This window comes from Chamaea fasciata, unplaced genomic scaffold (assembly GCF_029207755.1).
Source record: "Chamaea fasciata isolate MVZ Bird 193981 ecotype frontalis unplaced genomic scaffold, bChaFas1.0.hap1 SCAF_2, whole genome shotgun sequence".
NCBI lineage: Eukaryota > Metazoa > Chordata > Aves > Passeriformes > Sylviidae > Chamaea > Chamaea fasciata.
Window position 1 is genome coordinate 104,731,180 of NW_027094087.1, and position 20,033 is coordinate 104,751,212.

General features: G+C 34.7%; 1 protein-coding gene across 1 annotated transcript in view; it reads left to right on the forward strand.

Annotated features, from left to right (window-relative positions):
• The window catches only part of IL1RAPL1 (interleukin 1 receptor accessory protein like 1), a 678,979-nt gene that overhangs the window by 74,397 nt on the left and 584,549 nt on the right, over positions 1–20,033 (forward strand). Inside the window, exon 2 of the mRNA XM_066176970.1 lies at positions 10,394–10,499. Within this exon, the coding sequence (XP_066033067.1) occupies positions 10,418–10,499 (82 nt within the window). The 5' untranslated portion in view covers positions 10,394–10,417. The remainder of the gene's footprint in view (positions 1–10,393; positions 10,500–20,033) is intronic.

Genomic DNA, 20,033 nt, shown 5'->3' on the forward strand with positions numbered 1-20,033 from the left:
AAATTTTAATTTTGGAACAGCGATTGTTAATTATCAGGATGTTGCAGTGTTAAGTTAAGATATTACGTATTTCATGAGTTCTCATTAGTAATACATAATTGGTAAACTGGAAGCTCTGCCTCTTCTGAAACCATCACCTTGCTCTTAGTGTCAAATCACAAAATGCAGCTACTAATAAACAGTACTATTCAGCAGCTTAAAACTGTAAATGACTGTAAGGAAGTTAAATGCAGCAGTTATTTAGGCCAGCCACACTGCTTTGTGACCTCGGATCTCAGTACAGGCTGAGATTACAGCTTAAAGTAAGCAATAATCATAGATCTGCTACTTTCCACTGAAGCAGTGTGCTGGGATTAGTTGGTAGTTGGTTGGTGCTAGGGCAGTGAAATAGCAAACAGAGTTTGGCTGGAAATTAAAGGCATTGAGATATGCTTTTCAAAAACTAGCTAAACAAAGCAACAAGATCAACACTAAAAATGAAGCAGGACTAAGAAATGCCATCCCTGATGGAGTGATGGGTCTGGGCAGTTTCAAAGTAATCTTGTTCAGTGCAACTAAATGCTCTACAATTTTAATGGGAGAAGTTTTAGTCCTATTTGCAATACTTTCTTCCTTTTACACTTCTACTCCTCTTTATAATAATAGATCAGGACTTATGAGATTGTGATGTGATTGTCAGTGGTGCAGGAGAGCTGACTTACATTGGTGGGGTGCAGAACAGAGCAGAAAGACCTGCTCTACTATACCCACCACTGGTATAGTTGCATATCATCAATGCTTGAATTCTTTACAAACCAATTAAATGATGATAACCTTTGCAGAAATGGCTCAGCTTTAAATTATGGTACACAGGGTGATGTATCAAAATGGTAAAGCTGCCTTATCCTTTGTATGGATATTTCTCTTCAGGTCCTTGTTCATATTCAAATGGCAAATTCATCAGATGGACTCTTGTCTTTGTCAGGCAGTAACTTGCCTGTGAAATGTCATACAGATACTGAATTGGTGCTGCTCAAATGTTTTTATGGGATCTTGCTTATAGTCTGGTGACATCTTAAAAGAATTATATCATAGATAATTGATAGGAGAGTGAACTTCTAAAGCTTTTTCTAAAAACACGAATCTGTTTACAGTCAGTTTCAAGGGGATGCAGCAATTCTTCTCAGGATATTTATAGTATTAAACTTTTCTCCCACTGGGAATGAGCAGGTTTGGGGTAGACATTGGTGAGTAGTTGTTCTGGATTTCAGACTCCTTTGAGGAGCAAGGTGTCAGGGTGTGGTGAAGGTGGACTGTCCAACCCCAAGAGTGGCACTTGAGTGTGCCCTCACCCAAGGGGTGCAGTTCCACAGTCTTTGAACATGGGGTTTGTTGTGGGGTCTGTCAACAGGCATGGCAGTGGTGAGCCATGGCCAGGGGCTCTGCCTAGAAGATGTCACAGGAGAAGGCTAGAGGTGGCACATGTGTGAGGAATCCATGCTGAGATCGGTTGCCTGGAGTGTTGGCAGCATCCAGTCAGGGCCAGCGGTGGGGCTAGAGCCCAGAACTCCTGCAGTGTCACCAAGGCAGGGACTGACATCCCCAGGATGAGTTGAAAGGGGTCCCAGGCCCAGTGGGGGACGTCTCAGGGTAGGCTGGGCAGGGACACTCAGGCCCAGTACTGATCTCAGAATCTGACAACAGGTTGTCAAAATCTGGTTTGAACAAGTGTAAAGGGCTTGTCAGTTAGTCTGTGAGAGAGAGGGGATAAATGAAACACTTGTTTATCCCTTTTCATTACTCTAAAGTGCAAAGGGAGCTCATATAGTATGAAGTGTAATGTAAATTACAGACAACTTCCCTAACATCTTAAATGGCAGGGTAGGGCAAGCATTAAATTAGAAACAAGTAATGTGTAATAGGTCGTGTGTAAAGATTACCTTGTGTTAGCAAAATTGTGTTTCAAGTATCAGCTGTGGAAAACCATTCATGTTGGTGTGATGTAAACTGATGTGATGGTAAGGGAGGGTTATTATTTTGGGTATAAACATTCTGTCAGAATATCCACAGTGGATCTTCATCCTCCACATCCTTCTGTCCTTCTTCATCTTGAGGGAAAACATCTTATCATTAGTGACTCAGATGGAAGATACTATTTAGGGAATTTTTGGAAATAAATCATTCTTGTAAAGTTTATTGATGGTCAGAATACTTAAAAACTTCTGTTAGTGTCTGAGAAATAACTTAATTATTTTAAAAAATAACTATTCAGAAAATTTTATGAAGACTGAATTTTTTAAAAAATTCTTTTATCCTAACATAAGCTCAAAACTAGATTTCCTTTAAGTTACATTTTGCAAATTTATTTTTCAAACATATTACATTGTTATTTAACTGTTACTATTCATAAACTAGAAAATGGAAGGAAAGTACTCATACAGGAAACTAGAGAATTCAGTTGTTCTGGCATGGTTTTACTGCAAATGGTTAGCCTTTGAAAACTTGCCATATGCAGAAAAGGAGCTTGAATTCCACAAACCCATATAGTGAAAATACTTAGCATAGATTGGAAAAAGGGATAATGTAGCCTCAATTTTTAAAAAGGGAATTGGAGAAGACCTGGGAAACTACAGGGTGGTCAGTCTCACCTTAGTGCCTGGCAAGATTATGGAGCAGATCCACCTGGAATTTTTGCTAATGCACATGGAAAATGAGGAGGCGTTGGCTAACAGCCGACATGGCTTCACTAAGGGCAAATTATGCCTAACAAATTTGAGGGTCTTCTGTGTCAGGATTACAATGGTGGTGGATGGGGAGAAGAACTTGATGTCCTCTACCTGGACCTGAGCAAAGCATTTGACACTGCCCTGCATGACATCCTTGGCTCTAAAGTGGAGAAACATTAATTTGATGGGTGGACCAGTCAGCGAATAAAGAATTATCTGCATGGTCTCACTGAAAGAGCTGTGGTCCATTGTGATGGTTCTGGCTTCTTTTTCTCTGCCAGGGTTGGGATTAATACATGGGAGTCATAGTTTCATGTTTGGACTTGGATGTTTATTAATTCTTATCTATACTACAGTCTCATTAGCCATGAGCTCTAACTAGCAAGTTAGAAAAACAAGTTAAAATGGAGTACCTCTCTATGTCTACAAGGTCTTTTCAAGGACAATCTGTCCAATTATGAAATGCCACCCAAATTATTTTTACTTTAAACCCAATAACTAACTACTTGAAATCCACAATGTGGATTTTACCAACCAGTTACAGAAAACCATCTAAACCCATGAAGAAGAAGGAAGAGGAAGGTGAAGAAGAAGGACTTGGACAGATCCTTAAATCCTCCATATTACTTCACCTGACTAACTACACACTAAAATCTTAAAATCTAACTTTCCAGAATTCCAAGAGTCAATGGCTCAATGTCCAAGTGGAAAGCAGTGACGGGTGGCATTCCCTGGGGGGCTGGTACTGGGACCAGCATTGTTTAACATCTTTGTCAGTGACACGGACAGGTCCAGGAGCTTTAAGGTCCCTTCCAAATCAAATCATTCTGTTTTTATGTTTCTGTTATTCTACTGCTATTGTGAATATTTCAGGAGCTCATTTAGTTGCCTAAAACCACAAACATAATTATCCAACAAAGTCACACTTGCAGTATTAAAACCTTGTTAGTTTAGGCAGAGGTGGAATTTCCTCTTGATACAAGCACAAGCATACTAACCCTCAAAAAGCAAAGATACAGAGTGGTCAAGGAACCAACACAAGAGCACATAAGTGGTGGTAGATATCTCGCATCCCAAAATTGTGCCATAAGTTGAGTGATGGTCACCAATGCACACAGATTTGAAAGGAAGGCCTTTTTCTTTATTTGGAAGTGCACCAGTTCAAAATTACACTGATACTCTTTGAATTTTTCTTCTTTATCTGACTTTACATATTTAGGACTATAAAAAGGAAGAGGTCTTATATTTATTATCTTCTACAACTCCCTTTAGAACTTAAGTCACACAGATTCATCTTCCAGCTATCTTTGTTTAAACATTGCTGTTGAGCTAAACTTTTTGATTGTTGCCTGTAAGTTTGCTGCCAAGTTGCTATAATGTTTTTTGTTTGCTGTGCAGAAAAAGAAATTATGGTTTCAAATTTTTCATTAATCCATTTGCCTAATTCCCATTATGGGAACACATTTCTTATGTATCCTACTGGATACGTTGGAAATATCAAGTATGTTACTCTAGATTGATTACATTTTTTGTTGAAAAAACCTTTCTTTAGTTTCAGATTCTTATGATTCCTTTATGATCTTGAATTCTGAACTGTTAAGAGGAAGGCATCTACTTCTAATAACAGTATAAGATTATTTTAAACTTAGGTTACTTTATTTTTTATCTCAAGTAAAGGCTCCTAGAAATGAACAGAGACTTCTGTCCATCCTTTGTCCCCTTACCCTGTAAATAACACACTGCCTCACTATCCAAGGATTTTCTTCCCTGCTCCATTTGCATCAGCACTTCTGACAGACTGACCCACCTTGGTAAATTATCTGGGACTGTCAAGGACACCCTTCTAACCTGGATCCCACAAGGTCCTATGAGACCATTGGAAAGAGACTATCATCTTCCTTTTGTACGTCTTTGCTGAATCTGTATTTCCTCTTCTTAGCCCCTGCAGTTCTCCAAATTATGTGACAGATAGTTTTCAGCTATGTGACTATTTCAGTCTGTGGTTCAGAAGGACAAGATGTTTATCTGTTTCTTCAAAAGAAGTTCCTCAAGCAAATGACAAGTTAAACTTCAGGTATCTGCAATCTGCTACAATTTATTTGTCTCATAATAGAAAAAGCACAATTCAGAAATCTTTTTCATTACATAGTACAGAAAAAAGTCACTTAATAAAATATTTAGAAACACGTTCAACAATCTAAATAGGGTGCAAAATATGAGTGTTTGCTAGTCCGTGTTCCGTTCAAATACTGTTGTTGACATTACTTTTTCACATAAGACTAAGAAAATAAATATTCATCCCATATCAGGATTCTTTTTCATTGTAGAATAATTTTAAATTCTTTTATATGTTTATGTGATGTATGTCTCTTAATGGAAACATTTGGGAAAAGTAGATTTTATTTTCATATACAGAGATACATGGAATAATAATATTAAGTTTCTCCACATAGATTGCCATGTTTACTAGACCTTGTATGATGGATGGAGTCAATAAAAAAGTATATTTTAGAGGCAATAATGAGTACCAGGTTTCATAGGAAGAGTCATAGTGCAGTTGGTTGGAAACCTCTCCAAAGGCTCCATGGAATTCCTGTTCACAATGTGCCCTGCAAGACAGGTGGCATACTGGTATTTGGTTATCTCAGTTTAAAACACTGTCACCATTCCTTTAACCCTTAGTGCTTGTTTGATAATCTTCTTTCCTTTTTGTTTTTGTTTGTTTGTTTTTGTTTTGTTTTGTTTTGTTTTGTTTTGTTGTCATGATCCACAATGTGCATGAACTTAGGAATGCTGCTTAGCATGAAGGAAGAGGGATGAACTGGAAAGCAAATGAAGAAGCTTATTGCTTCCTGTTGCTTTTGACTGGATTCTCAGGAATTCTTTATAATTTGATTGCTGATTTTTTTTGTTTACAGGGACTCTGGAAAGGTCTAATTTTATATATTTTTGTATTTGAAACAGGTATATTTTCTTTTAGCTACCATTTTAAGAATTCCTAAGGTTGTCTTACTGTTCTAGGTCAGCTCATGACAATGAATTGACACATTTATGAAATCACATTGATTCTAATTTTAGTTTTTCCTTGCATTTTAGGAATTTAAAGCTTTTTTTTTTTCTCTCCAAGATGTTTGAATTGTGTTCTGGACATACCGAAGTGTCCTTTACACCTTGTGAGACCTAATGTCATTCTATTCAGGGATTTCTAAAGAACTTCCACATAAAAAGATACAATAACTGAACCAAACAGGCATTTTTGTTTTGTTTTGTTTTTTCTTATGTTCTCAGGTAGTTGTTCTTTGTAATTTTGTTACTCATTCATAATTTACTATCACTTTCATGTCATTACTGCAGAACAATCGTGAAATATCCTGCAGATTTCAGAGGATATTGCAATATTCTTTTCCTTTTTTCTTTTCCTTTGAAGGGCATATGATGGAGAAAGATAATGTAGCAGTTTTTAACATGTATTAAAAAAAAAACCAATCTTCAAAGTTGGAACAGCAGTAAAGGAAGAAAAATGATTTTCAAATAATTAGTCAACACACATCAGCTAGCATTTATAGATTAAGTGACAATCAACTCCTTAAATTTTAAGGGATTGAGCCCATGGAAAATTTCTTACTTCAGTTAAGTTTGATTCAAGTATTGGGAAAGGCCCGATAGTAAATATAAGTACAATAAGGAAATCAAACTTTTCTGTTTTCCTGCCTTATGTGGAACTGCCTCATGATAGTTAATTTAATGTCTGCTGAGCTGTTTTGGGAAGCATGTGTCTATATGTGTGCATTTTCCTCACAGTGAGTATTTATGACAATTGAAGAGAAAAAGCATTCTTGGCATTTCCCCGAAGAATGTTAGTCTTGATATACAGCTGTATTTCTATTTCTGTCTCAGAATTAGATACTTTCTGATGCAGATGCTATGCTATGGCATTTTTGTGTCAAGCAGTGACACCTTCTACAGAAAAGAATTTTTTAAAAGTTATTAATATGCCCAGTTAAAATTTGTGTGCAATATATTTATGCAGAAATATTTAACATTTTTTCAGTGCTTTGGTTTGTGGAAACAAACAACCCACTGCTTCAAAATTGAAGTTGTGAATACTGTTTAAAGATGAAAGAATATTTCATCTTTGGTATTGTATGAAGAAAAAGCAGCCAAAAAACCCTGACTCTGAAAACTTTCTTAGTCTACTATTCACCCTTGGACTATAGGAGTCTTAAACCCAAAGGACATGTAAAAAGTGTTAAAATAGATTCAGATTAAAAACCAGAAATTAAGTTTATAACTACCATACATTGCCTTGGCTTTTTAGTGGAAGTAACTGAAAATCAGAAAAAAAAAAAAAAAAAAAGGAAAATGACTTCTATAGATGTATATGTGAGCTGTCTTTTTACCTATTGCTTGCTGAAACAGCAGACTTGTTCTGCTTGTTAAAATCAGAATTTCTTAATGTTAGTTAAAAAAAAGAAATAGATTACAGCTAAGCGACTAGTAAAATAGTCTCTTCCTTAAAAAAATTCGTTGCTGAAAGAAGGCTATTTCCAATTCATGAGATATCACACTCGACTTAGTGTTAAGAATTTGCCTTCTCAGACTTATGCCTTTTATTTTGTTTTCTCGTTTAAAAGCTACCTGAATGTGTTACAGTGTCTAGGCCTCAGGCATACTCATTGCAGCAGTGAAGGCATTTTCTGTTGACTTTGTTGACTTGTTGTGAGATTCCCCTTGGGATATTCCTTTTATATTTTCTTCTGACTTGCTTATTTTGTTTTCACAACCAATTTCACAAGGGTGACATTTTCTAGAATAGTCAATTTCCGAGGCATTCACCCGGAACAAGGGACAAGAGATGTTAAGTATCTGTTTTGAATCACTCACATGAATAACCAGAGGCCGATTTTCCAATGCCCAGAAAACTTCCGGAGCCATGAGGCACCAGCTCCAATAAACTGATCTTTACTTCTTTGCATTTTCTCTGGTTGAGTGCTTGATTTTTAAAGTGTAGAGAAGACCAGAAATACTTCTCACAAAAGGGAGTGTAAACAGCAGAGAAGGGTTGGAAGACTCTGGGGAGAGCCTATGTAAGATCTGATTTGTTGCTTATATTGCTGTAAGGAGGCAGCGGCTGCTGTTGGGAGTGATCCCTCCCTTCTTTTTTTCCTTTAGCAGTAAGTTCTTTCTGGTATTTCCAAAGACAGTAGCAGACTTTACTTTCTAGGGATTTATGACAAGTCAGGTAGGCAGCAACCAGTTTAGCTTGTGCTTTAAGCTAGACATGAATCTCTGAGAAAAAATGCACATGAGAATGTCTTCCACCATGATATGTTTAAAATGCAATTCCTGCTATAGTGTTGTAGTAATGGTTCCCTTGTTGACTTGACAGCTTAAATTAGTGATATATGCATGGACCAAAATAAGGTTTTAATTTACTGAACTTTTTTTTATTGATATCATTGTATTTACTGAGGCTTGCTTTGATAGAATCAATCTTTGTAGCTGCTCCACAGGAAACTACTGTTTCCCTACACAAATATCTATAAATAGAAATAAATACATGCATACACATAGATATGCAAATATATGTATATATTTGCACTTATTCACAGTGATCAGCGGTATTATCTTTGGATGTGTGGTCAAAAAGGATGTTTTTGGATATGCTTTCACAGTCAGAACCTATTTACTGGATTTGTAATTGCATAGTAAGATCCCGTGGTTCTTTGGGCAATATTTATTAGGCTCACACAGAGCAAGGAGCTGACTCTTGCTAGCTCCCTGGAGGCTGAAGATATCAGCTTCAGGATTTCCTGCGGCATCAGTTAGTGCAGTGACTGAGAAATGAGATTTTGATTTTGATTTTTGAAAGCTTGACTAAAGTCTGCAGTAAAATGTGGTGTAACACATTGTGGTATCTACTCACTGTGCTCCTGGAAAATTAACCTTTATTGCTTGCTTCTAAATTTCTAAAAATCTGTATTATTTATAACTGCCAGTGGTCATGCTATGTTGTTAAATTTTAAACCTAACTAAAAATGTTAGCATTACACTTAATTTACCTCCTAGCAATCCCACATTTCATATTTAATTCCTAAGTTGCCTGGATTCCCTAAAGTAGCACGTGAATGTAGGCAAGTGACAGTTTTTCACTGTGATATTAGCATGCTGAAGCTTGTTAAAGACCATGAATGAACAAACACTTGTGTATTTCTCTGAGTGCAAATATTGTTTTAAAAAATAAGATATCACAGATATCAAAATACATTGTCAAAAATATGTTTTCAAAATATATTATCTCACTTCCTCATCTTTATTAAATACATAGTAATGAATGTAGTAGATTTGTGCTTAGTTCTGAAATGTAATGAAATGTAAAGCTTTAATATGGATTATATATGAAGTCATAATTTTTCAAGCAATTCTTCCCATAATGTCCTTTTCTGTACTCCTGCTCTTTCTTATTTCTAACCTGCTCTCTTCTAAAATGAAGATATCCCTAGATACTGCTTTCAAAAAATGTCTTGGGTACTCAGTAACATGATTATCAATGAAAGTGCAAAAGATTCACAATCTCTTTTGAAATCAAAACTTGTACTATGTGGTACCTTCAGAGAATTTTTTCAGTTGCTGTCCAGTGTGGTGATTAAAAGAGGTGAATATCAAAACCGCATTGGTTTAGCCTGGGTCATAGTTGTAGTATTGAAGAACCGTCGATCCTAGCCCTTTTCTCGTCCCCATTAGACAAGAATATTTTTTTGTGTAAGACACTCTAATGAATATAGATAGCATAGATAGGCTGCTGTCTAGCTTGAATAGGCAGATTTCTCCTCCTTTCCTCATTCAACACACTGAAATGTGAGATACAAGCCCTATCAACCTATCCTTAAGAAAGTTGATAATCACCATGAGTAGATGACACCCTCTTACATATATGAGGAATTAACAAAATGTTTAGTCCCTGCTTTCACCAGCAGCTCATACCACTTAATACCCAGAGTAAATAAAAATGCAAATCTTTTATTCGCATGTTGGAGGTGAAGACTAAAACACAAACTGTGCTCTGTTCATCTCCATTCTAATTAACATTCACTTCTGATTTAGTGCAGTTAATATGTTAGTTTGAACTTGCATGGGAACTTGCTCACCTAAAAGGAAGTTACAAGTGTCTCTGCTGGTTACTTTGATGTGCTCTTATTTTCCCCCTTTCTCTGTTCCTAAGAAGATGATCAGATTTTTTTTTTTTTTTCAATGAAATGTTCATTTTACTGTGAATCTTCTGCTCAACTTATGGTATTAATAAATGAAAGCAAAACTAATGAAGAAGGGCATTATTTTCTTTTTTGTGTTGGTGGGGGGGAAAGGTTGTATGATAAAAAGAAATAAATAGATGCTTCAGGAGATCTGTTATAAAGTTTTAGCAGGCACCCAATGCATTTTCAATGAGTATACAAAGTTGTGACTTAAGCTCCAGGGTTAAATGTAGTATGTGCATGTGTTTGTTTTATGGTGGTTTTAGTTTGCATATTTTTTAAAAAATAAAGAATAGAACATTTTTAGTGCTTTAAATTTCTCACAAAAAAAGTGTATTTAGTTTTTCCACAATGTCAGTATTATGAATATTTACATCAGGGTTGTTTCAGCACTAGTGTACAACCAGCGTTTCTTTCTATTTTTTGGTACTCCAGGAAGCAGCCACGGAAAGACAGAAGATGAAAGCTCCTATTCCCAACTTGATTCTCTTGTATGCTACTCTGACTCACAGCTTGAAGGTTGTAACCAAAAGGGGATCAGGTAAGTAAATCTTTATCTCTGTGGTTACAGTGTGGCTTGGAAAGAAGTGCTTAGTGTTTGCAAGTGTATACCAGGATGTTGTTATGGTGGTTTGAAATACAGTTAAGAGGATTTCAAATTCTGCAGCAAGAACTGTTGTCAACTTCTATATATTTTTAGACTATGGTTTTGTGTGGACTTGATGAAAAAAAATCTGGTATGTAATGTGAAATGAATATAACTTTTCACCTGCTGAGGGAAAGTTATTCCCAGAACTTTTTAACTTACTTAAAAGACTATGTTGCAGTATTGTATTGCATTGTATTGTATTGTATTGTCTGCAGTATTGCAGACTATGTCAGTGTTTTTGGGTTACCGGATTTATCTGTTTTACTATATACTTTGGGAAATTAAGATCAGAGAGTTTGGGTTTAAGCAACAACAAATAGATCAAACACATTAAATTTAATAACCATGAAAAGTGAATTGCAAAATGTGTTTTTGAAAGGGATACCAATACGTGGTTGAGGAGTTTAATTCAGCAAACAAAAATAGTCAGTATTCAGACAGCTGGGTGGTTTTGGATTCATTTTTTCTCCGTCACCCTGAAATTCTAATTTTACTCTCTTTGGCTTTTCACTGGATAAAGAAAAAATAGGATTCTACTTCTGCAAGCTATCTTGCTATATTGCACTAAAGAAAACTAAATCCTTAATGAAAGCCTTAATTCCATGTTGGTGGATTAATGAAAGTCTTAATCCCATGTTGATTGAATTATTAGGTTTGTTGTTCGTTGTAAGTTTCCTTTCGGCATTGGAGTGTTTTAGGTAGCTTTTGTTGTGCTGTTACAGAAGTCTGTCTCTGATTTATTTTTGTCTTTCAGTTGGTAGTAGTTGCAAACTGGTGCTTGGGGAGAACACGGCTCTTTGTACACTTTTGGCAACATCTTAAATTATACCTTGCATTTTCAATGGATCATATTTGTAACAACAGGGTGAAACAGATTATGTCTCCAATATTTTAGTGGCTGGAAATGTTGATGTAGGGAAGGCAAACAGAGAGCACCACTACAAAGTAAGGTATTCCTTAATGAAAACTTGAGATTAAAGTTTATATGGGGTTATTTAAACTCAAGAAAATTTAAACACACAGACTATGTGCAGAGCAAAGGATTTGGTGAAAGGTCGACGTGTTTATAAAATGCTGTAGCCTAGACATATGATGTAGATATCCTTTGAATGTGCCTGGCTAAGATTGTCCTGTTTGATTAAGATTTAATACTTTTAAGCCATAAGTCAAGGCCGCTTAATCCAAATTTAGTAAAAACATTATTGATCATCTTGAGGTAAATTTTACAAAGACATCTATTTTTAAGTAACTAAAAAAAAAGTCCAGCTATCACCTTTTACTTGAAAGTTACATTGATAACTTGGGTTGTCTTTGCATTGCATTTCATAATTTTTTGCCTGTATCCTCTTCATCTGATTAACCAATGCAAGGAAAAAAATGCTAAATATACAATTTAATTTATGTTTGGAAAAGTAATATAATTGCTGTCCAGCAAAAGAAAGCAACATACAAAACTTTTCAAGATATATAGAATTTGTTCTCAAGCTGATTCTGTAATAAAAAGGAAAAACTGTAATGGAAACCTTTGGATCATACCTTACTGTTGGAGTTTTGATGTTTTTGCTTGCTTCTCCTGTGTAAAGCTTCAATTAGATGCATCACCAAGGGGGCAGTTTGTCATGCTGTGTGTGCAAAGGAAAACATCTCCAGTTTACTGAAATCTCAGTAATGGTTTGGCCGTGTTGCTTTGTGATTTTAGATTTGAAGAAGTTCCTTGGTGCTAGGTGGAATGTAGCAGTGTGTGATGGTTCTTGGTTTGCTTTTTTTGTTGTTTGGTTGGATTCGGTTTGGCTTGGTTTAGTTTTTTAACCTCCCTTGGGTGCTCAGGTGGGCTATTTTCGCACTACTGCAGTGTTTCTGCAAAGAAAACCTTATTTAACAGAAGTTTTAACAAAATAAGGTTGACTTACATGTACTGTGAAAATATAGATAGTTTCCTAATATTAGTGCAACTCATAATTGGAAGTAGGAAAAAAAAAATCAACTTAGAGAGTAGAACTTAAGTTTTACGTGAACATGTTAGCCAGAGTCAGAGTGTGGTGAGAGCATGGTTTAAATCTCTTCAGTCAGTTCCACTTGTGAATGCATTTTGTCCTTGAAATGTCAACATGAAAGCGAAGAAAAAAAAGAAGGTTTTTTTTTTTTTAAACTTAGTTACAGTATAACAGTTATAAATATGGAATTGCAGTATCCACCTTTTTTGAGATACAATACTTTTATTTACTTCCTTCTCTGTTACAAATTACAGGAATGTAATAAAGAAAATTTCATTAATGTGCTAAATATTTGTTTTAATTGGGATTTATTCCTTCTAATTCACTTTTGTTTAGCTTGTTTCTGACAACCAAACCTAAAAGCACAGATCTTGTGTTCTTTCTTTATTTATTTATTCAATTTATATGCTTTCACATGTATTATTAATTATATTAAATATGTATGATTATGTATATTTAATGTCTATTTTATATATTCAGTATTCCATATTGAAAAGGGATCTGTCCTTGAAAATACTGTCAGAGTACTTAACCTCTTTTCTATGTTTATTTATCAGTTCTGCTGAAAGGATAGTAATTAATAGCAGAATAAGTTTTTTCAATCTGGTAGAAATACATTTCCAACGACTTCTCTGATTTTTCAAGAACATGAAAGTCGACATTCAGAAAGTTATTTTCTGAAATCCATAGCAGTTCTGACCATCTATTGGCTTTCAGGACTGAAGCTATATCAACTAATTAGCTATATGTGAAAACAATTAGAATCAATATAGCATTCATGGTTTTTGTTTGAAAGGAAGGTTAATAAAACTTTTCAGAAATCTTAGGCTGTGCTGCATTGGATAAGTTGTCTGATCATGAGAGCAGTCCTTGTACAAAGTACTTAAGTTACTTAAAGGTGGACTGGGAATCTTCATACCACTGGCATGAATCAAATAAATATAACAATACAGGGAATAAAGGGAATAGTGTTAATCAAATATTTATTACATTCGCCAGAAAACATACTTTAAATCAGTTTGCTCACAGCTTTTCAGCTTTCCTATTTAACACTTTATCTTGTATGATTGTCTCTGTCTGACAGAAGATACTTTTCCCTAGTTAATACTTTAAATAAGTTCTACACAGTTTCAAGTTACGCTGTAATATGTGTTGGATTTGTTTTGCATTGAGAGCATGTGATGACTGTGCTTGTTACATGAGGATGGATGGGTGAGCAGTTGCAGCAAAAATTCCATTACTAAATACAGATAATGCAAGAAACTTTTTCCTAATTCATGTATGCTAAACACTTATAAGCACACCTTTTCTTGTCAATTAGAGTTCACCATGCAACACCTACAGGTTGTAATGCCATCTCAAGCAATAAGGGATTCTTTGCTGTAAGCTTCCCTGTTCCAACCATGGACTTCACAGTGGACATCATGTTTATGAATTGAGAATTTCAGGCATTCAGTGAAGTCTCCCTGAACATAGAGGCTTCAGAGCCTGCAGCAGTAATTGCAAAGAGGAACTTTCTTTTGTCAAATAATAGATCTGAGATAAGATTTGCTAAATGGGAAGCTGGCTCTTCCACTACTTCTCAGCACCTTTGAATATCTTAAAGCATCTTCCTTCTGATCCTTCTGATCCTGTCTGATCACAGTGATCTGCTTGATGCAAAAGAAGAATAAATGCTTAAAGCATACATATTTTGATTCATTCAGCACACAGTTTTGCGGGAATTGAATGAAACTTCAAAAATGTAGAAAATAATGCCTGTTTCTTAGCATAAAACCAAACTACATGTAAATTTGTGATGTGCCTAAAAAGTGTGTAGGTTTACTTTTTGTGCAGTTCAGTCCTTGACAGTATTTTGAGAACTTTATGGTAATGCATTTCTAAGTGTTTTCCTTTCAGTGATTTTTCCTGAAATTATCCAGTTTCATTGTTTGAACTGAATTGATTTTTTTTTATTTTTTTATTTTTTATTTTTTTGTCATGTGGTTTTACACTCATAGAAACCTAGATTTCTAAAAGTCTCTTCTTTGCAGGTTTGAATGGTATTTGATCACTTACTTGTGCTGAACAGAGTTTTGGCTTATGAATTATTTAATATTCATCAAAGAGGAAACAGGATAGGAACGAGAGCCTCATGCTGATGCATATAGACCTTTTTTCCCTATAATATATATGTTAAATGAAATACTTGAACACTGCATTGCCATCTGGTGGTTTTTTCCAAGGATGCTGAATAGACAATAGAAAGAAAGATTTGGCATTTTTTATTAAAAAACAAACAAACAAACAAACAAACAAACAAACAAACAAACAAGAACAACAAAAAACCCAAAACCAAACCCACAAATGTGGTAAAAGGCAAAATATGGAAAAAAATCTGAAAGAGATTACAGTACATAAAACAATTATGAGCTGATCAGTATATTCAGGCAGTATTATTGTATTCGCTTTTTTCATGCTCAGATTGCCTACTAGCAATCTGGCTGCTTTGTATCTAAGAGGTGAGAGTTGCTAATACTGCCTGTAGTTTTCTGCTTTTCTACGGACTATTTTGCATTATGAGTTAATTAATATTCTGTGTTCAGTTCTGCTGTTGTGAATAGAAAATTTCTTTTCTAGATTAAATTTATTCTGCAATGGAATGACTTAACTGTAAGAAAAATGATGGGTTTTTGGGATCCTTCACATCATTATGATGAGATTGAAGCCTAGATATGTATTTTGGTATGAAGCAGATGATTTCTCTTTTTAATGTCTAGTATTTTTTTCCTAAGCTATCGTTACTAGGTATGGGTGGTTCTTGTTGTACTTGGATGAAAGACCAATATTATAAAAACAAGGCAGTAAAGACTTTGACACTGAGATGCTATTTCTGAATATTATTTTATTTTTTTACAAGGAAAATATTAATTTTAATGAGGCAAAATTATTCAAGTTTTTTTTTTTTTTTTTAGAAGTAGCGGAACTCTGAGGAACAGACTGGAAATACATAATAAAATCTCAAGTAGTTACTCTTTAAAAACTATAAGATTATAATTTTCTGAATTATGACCATCCATGATTTTTTAGGATTTATTGCTCATGAAATAATAAGTATATTTAAGATAATAATGACAGATGTATAAAATAATATCTCTGAATAAAAAGAAAGTTGTTGTTTTTATTTGACTTTTTAACTGGAAAAGGAACATACCTGTGCAATACTGGCCTTAATATCAACAAAGCCAAGATTTTACACTTCATGAGGAAAGTCATAATGAGAACTCAACAATGTAGTTAAAAATAAAAAAGGAATATAAATAAGTCAAGACAGTATGAGAATACTTTACATCTAGGAAGATTTTTTGAATTAAGTTTACTCATCTGTACTTAATAATTGAATTTTCACTATTTTATAGAACATATATATATATATATATATATATATATGTATGTATGTACATATATATTTCAGTTTACATGGCAAAAACACTGTGAGAAATTGTACATAATTAAGTTCTGAGGCTTAGCAGAGATTTGGTACCCAGTATTTGAGTATTTGTATTTTTAATTTACTTTTTATAATACCTCCATGTGAGATTTGGTGTCCTAATTGTTTAGATTGTGTACGTAAATAGTCCTATTCTTCTTAGTATCTCCCTTTCAGTAATTTAATTCTGGTTTTAATTCTGACTGTGTTTTGGTTGCCTAAGTATTTTCCTTTTGGCTTCTTGTCAAAAGGTAATTAGATGATGGATGTCATATTAGATCTAGTATGCACTGAATAGTAATAAGAAGATTCAAAATTAAATTAATATACCTGTTGTTCTTTTTTCTTATACCGTTTATAAGCAGAACACTCACCTATACCATACTCCAGGTACTGTGAGCTTGGAGGAAAGCAATTACAGCAATTAAGGGTATGCTTCTTGTAAACCATTGGAGTTTGTGTCAATTGATATTAATGGCTCCTAGCTGTTGTTTTCACTCTGTTACAGAATGTTAGTTTCCCATTATTAATTGATGAGACCTGTGGCTGTTGTGGTTGTGCAGAACCTGAAATAATATTTAGAATCTATGTCTATTTGATGTACAAGATTAACTTCCGAGAGCAGTGGCTTTTTAAACTGGAACAATCAAGACTACTGTTATTACTGTGAAAACTTTTTTTTATCTCTCTGTGTGGTAACAGGAAGAAAAAGTATGGAGAATATCAGTCCTAAGCAAATATATGTGTACCTTTCTTATTACACAGGGGAACGGAATTATTTTTGCATCATGACCTGATTAAGAAGTGAATCTTGCTTCTTATGAGGATTGTTTCAAAACACTCATTTTGAATTGGCACATAAATATGCAATATAATTTATGGTTATAGCTGTGGGGCTGAATGGGGAAAACTGTGAAATATTTTTCTTTTTGAGGGAGAAGAGACAAAACAATGAGGCTGAATCTTTACAGTTAAAAACACAATAGAGATAAACAGAAATCCTTGTTTCATTCTCAGGCAACTTTCTTATATTGTGATCTATTAATTCATTCCATATTGATTTTATTAACACTAATATTCTTCAGGTTTTTTTTCCTAAGTATAAAAGATGTTTTAGTTTTCTTTTTGCACCTGTTTTTTTGTTTTTTTTTATTTTTTTAAATCTAAAGATGGTTATTCTTCACCATTTAAATGTGTAGTAGAAATCACTGTTTAATTTTTAATGTTTTAACTTCCTCTTCATAGTTGAAGGATTAATTGAGTGTATCCACTTCCTTGGATTTTTTCTAATAACTCTGCAAGATATAGCTGTATGTCAGTGGAGGAGGGGGTTTCTTGCTTTCGTACTTGCACATTCCTTTTAATGATAGAAAACCTTCTAAAGCAATACAGTCATGGGGTCAGCTGAGATGAATTTCTTATGCCTGCTGCGAGGGAGGCCAGGATGATCTAGCGATCACAAGGACTGTGTAAATGCTCTGCCTCCTTCCTCAACACTTGCAGTCTTTGCCCTGAACTTCTGCTGTCTATTGGGGAGAATTGTGAGGCCTTCTGTCATTAATATAATCCACAGAAAATTTTTAATATCTTGCTATTACTACGTGGCACCAGGATGTCAGAAGAGCAATTAATGTACTTTAGTACCTTATTTAAACATCAAAAGTATGCATATCCCTATCCTGCAGCAATTCTGACGAAGCCATTTACACCAATTTTGGTATGATCCTCAACTTCTTTCTCAGTTTATGAAGGTAAACCTTCATTTGATTCTTGTTAGGTGGAAAGCATGACTTGCTGTTTGTGAATCAAGGGGTACTGGAAGAAAGTAGAGTGATGAATCAACTTATTTAGTAAATTTCTGCATATTCAGGAAGTTAGAACTTTCCTTTAGAATATGGTTTTGAACCTGGGGTTTCGGTTTTTTTCTGTTTGCTTGTTTATGCCAACACTATATTGGAAGCATTAGATTTTTAAAAAAGAATAATCTTTTACAATACTGCATATTTATTTAGCTACAGAGTATTTTATGTGTTGCATTACTGTGAAGTAATTTTCAATGTACAATTTTCATTTGAAGAGTGCTGAATAATAATAATGTTGCTGGAAGGAGCACCAAGTTTTGCTAGTTACCTGTGCTTGCTCATGGGGATGGTTTGGCTCCAATGGTCTCTACTCTGCTTTTATAAGCTAAGGATGCTATTCAATACGTCAGATGAACAGCAGATATGAGGATTGTGTACCAAGGGGTGGCAGGGAAGCTATACTGTAAAGAAAGAAAGAAATAGAATTGTGTTCTACTGGAGGATTTGGGCAGTAAGGAATGATTGCATCTCAAGCATAAATCCTTTGTGACACATTACTTATTTTGGAGACACTATGAAAGCAGTAACTGTTACTTGTCCTGTGAGCATTTATGAACAGGATGGCTGGCATTTTAGAAATAGTTATATGACCTTTTGTCGTTTCTAGGATCTATCCTGATAGTTTTCAGAGTCCTGGCAGGTTGTGAATGATACCACAGTATGTGAAAAGACTGTCTGTGTTTTGGCAAAGGGTCAATGCTTTAGAGTGTGCAATATATATTAAGAAATGACTAATGATAGGAAAGGTGAAAAAACAAAATCTGAAGCCAAAAGGACAGTAATAGATATTCTTACATAGTTCGGTCATTGAGTTTTAGCAGCTGCTTAGGATGACTCTTTTCTTCCACAGTCCCTATTTTTCCTGGGGAGCAGTTAGTGGTTGTTTTACTGATTGGCATCTGTTGGCAAAGAGCCTAAAAGACTTTAAAGAGCCAGTGACCTTTGATCAGAAATTACTGTTGCAGGAGATTTATTTATTTGAATATTATCCTGTCAATTTTATGTAGAATAATGACTGTGGAAAATAAGAAGGTAAAGAACCCTCAAGGACAAGTAATGGCCATCTGATATATTCGTTGTTTTATTTTTTAAGTGTACTCAGTAGTGAAAATTATTAAAATATAGAAAAAATAGCAATTAAAATAAGTTCTGCCCTTTAGAATATAATTTGTTGTTATACTTAAAGGAAATTAAAATTGATTAAATCTATCCTATTAAAATACTTCCTGACAGCTGGAGGGACAAAGTACTAAAAGTGCTATATACACAGATATATGGGAACCAATTTAGCATGAAAACAAGAAGTTGTCCTTTAGATTGCAATACTGAATTCTTCAAACATTCTTGCTCAGACTTGTTTCAGCTTTTACGGTCTTTACTTCAAAAGCAGGATACACAAGTTCTTGTAATATTTGTTTTTTTAAAATATTTTTTTCAAAGTGGTTTTTTTGTTGGGTTTTTTTGGGGTTTTTTTGGGGGTTTTTTTTGATTTTTTGGGGTTTTTTTTTTGCAATTAGAAGGAGAATTATCAGACTTTTGTAATGGTAAATTATAAGACAGTTATGTTAGTTGAGAGGTGAGTGCTCCTGTAATTTCATCACCTTGCTCTGAAGGTGTTAACTCATTTCAGGAAACTGTTGGTTGTACAGATGCAAAGCAGACAATTGTGTTGAAATGATCTGAAAATTCATTTAGTGGATTAGTCCACTTCCACAAATGACTCTTTTTCATCCTTGACAAAAAGGAGCAGTTTTTACTCTCTTGAAAATAACAACAACATACATGGCTTGCTCAGACCAAAAGAGAGCAGCCAGCAGTAAAGCTGTTGTTAATACCAATTTTAATAAAAGTACAAGATAGACTTGTCTTAAATTACAAATTTTCTGCTGAATGCCATTTGATGGTATAACCCAGAGCGAACTCTGAGGCCAAAACAGAGAGACAGGGAAGAATAATGCAAAATCCATATATGTGTACGTAGGGATACCTGTGCTATGAAGGAAGGCTGGACTCCTTTCTGCAGATCATGGAGCCTATGGAGATGCTGTTAAGCTTTCACACAGGTGATTTCTGGGGAGCAGCACAACAAAAGAGGAGGGAA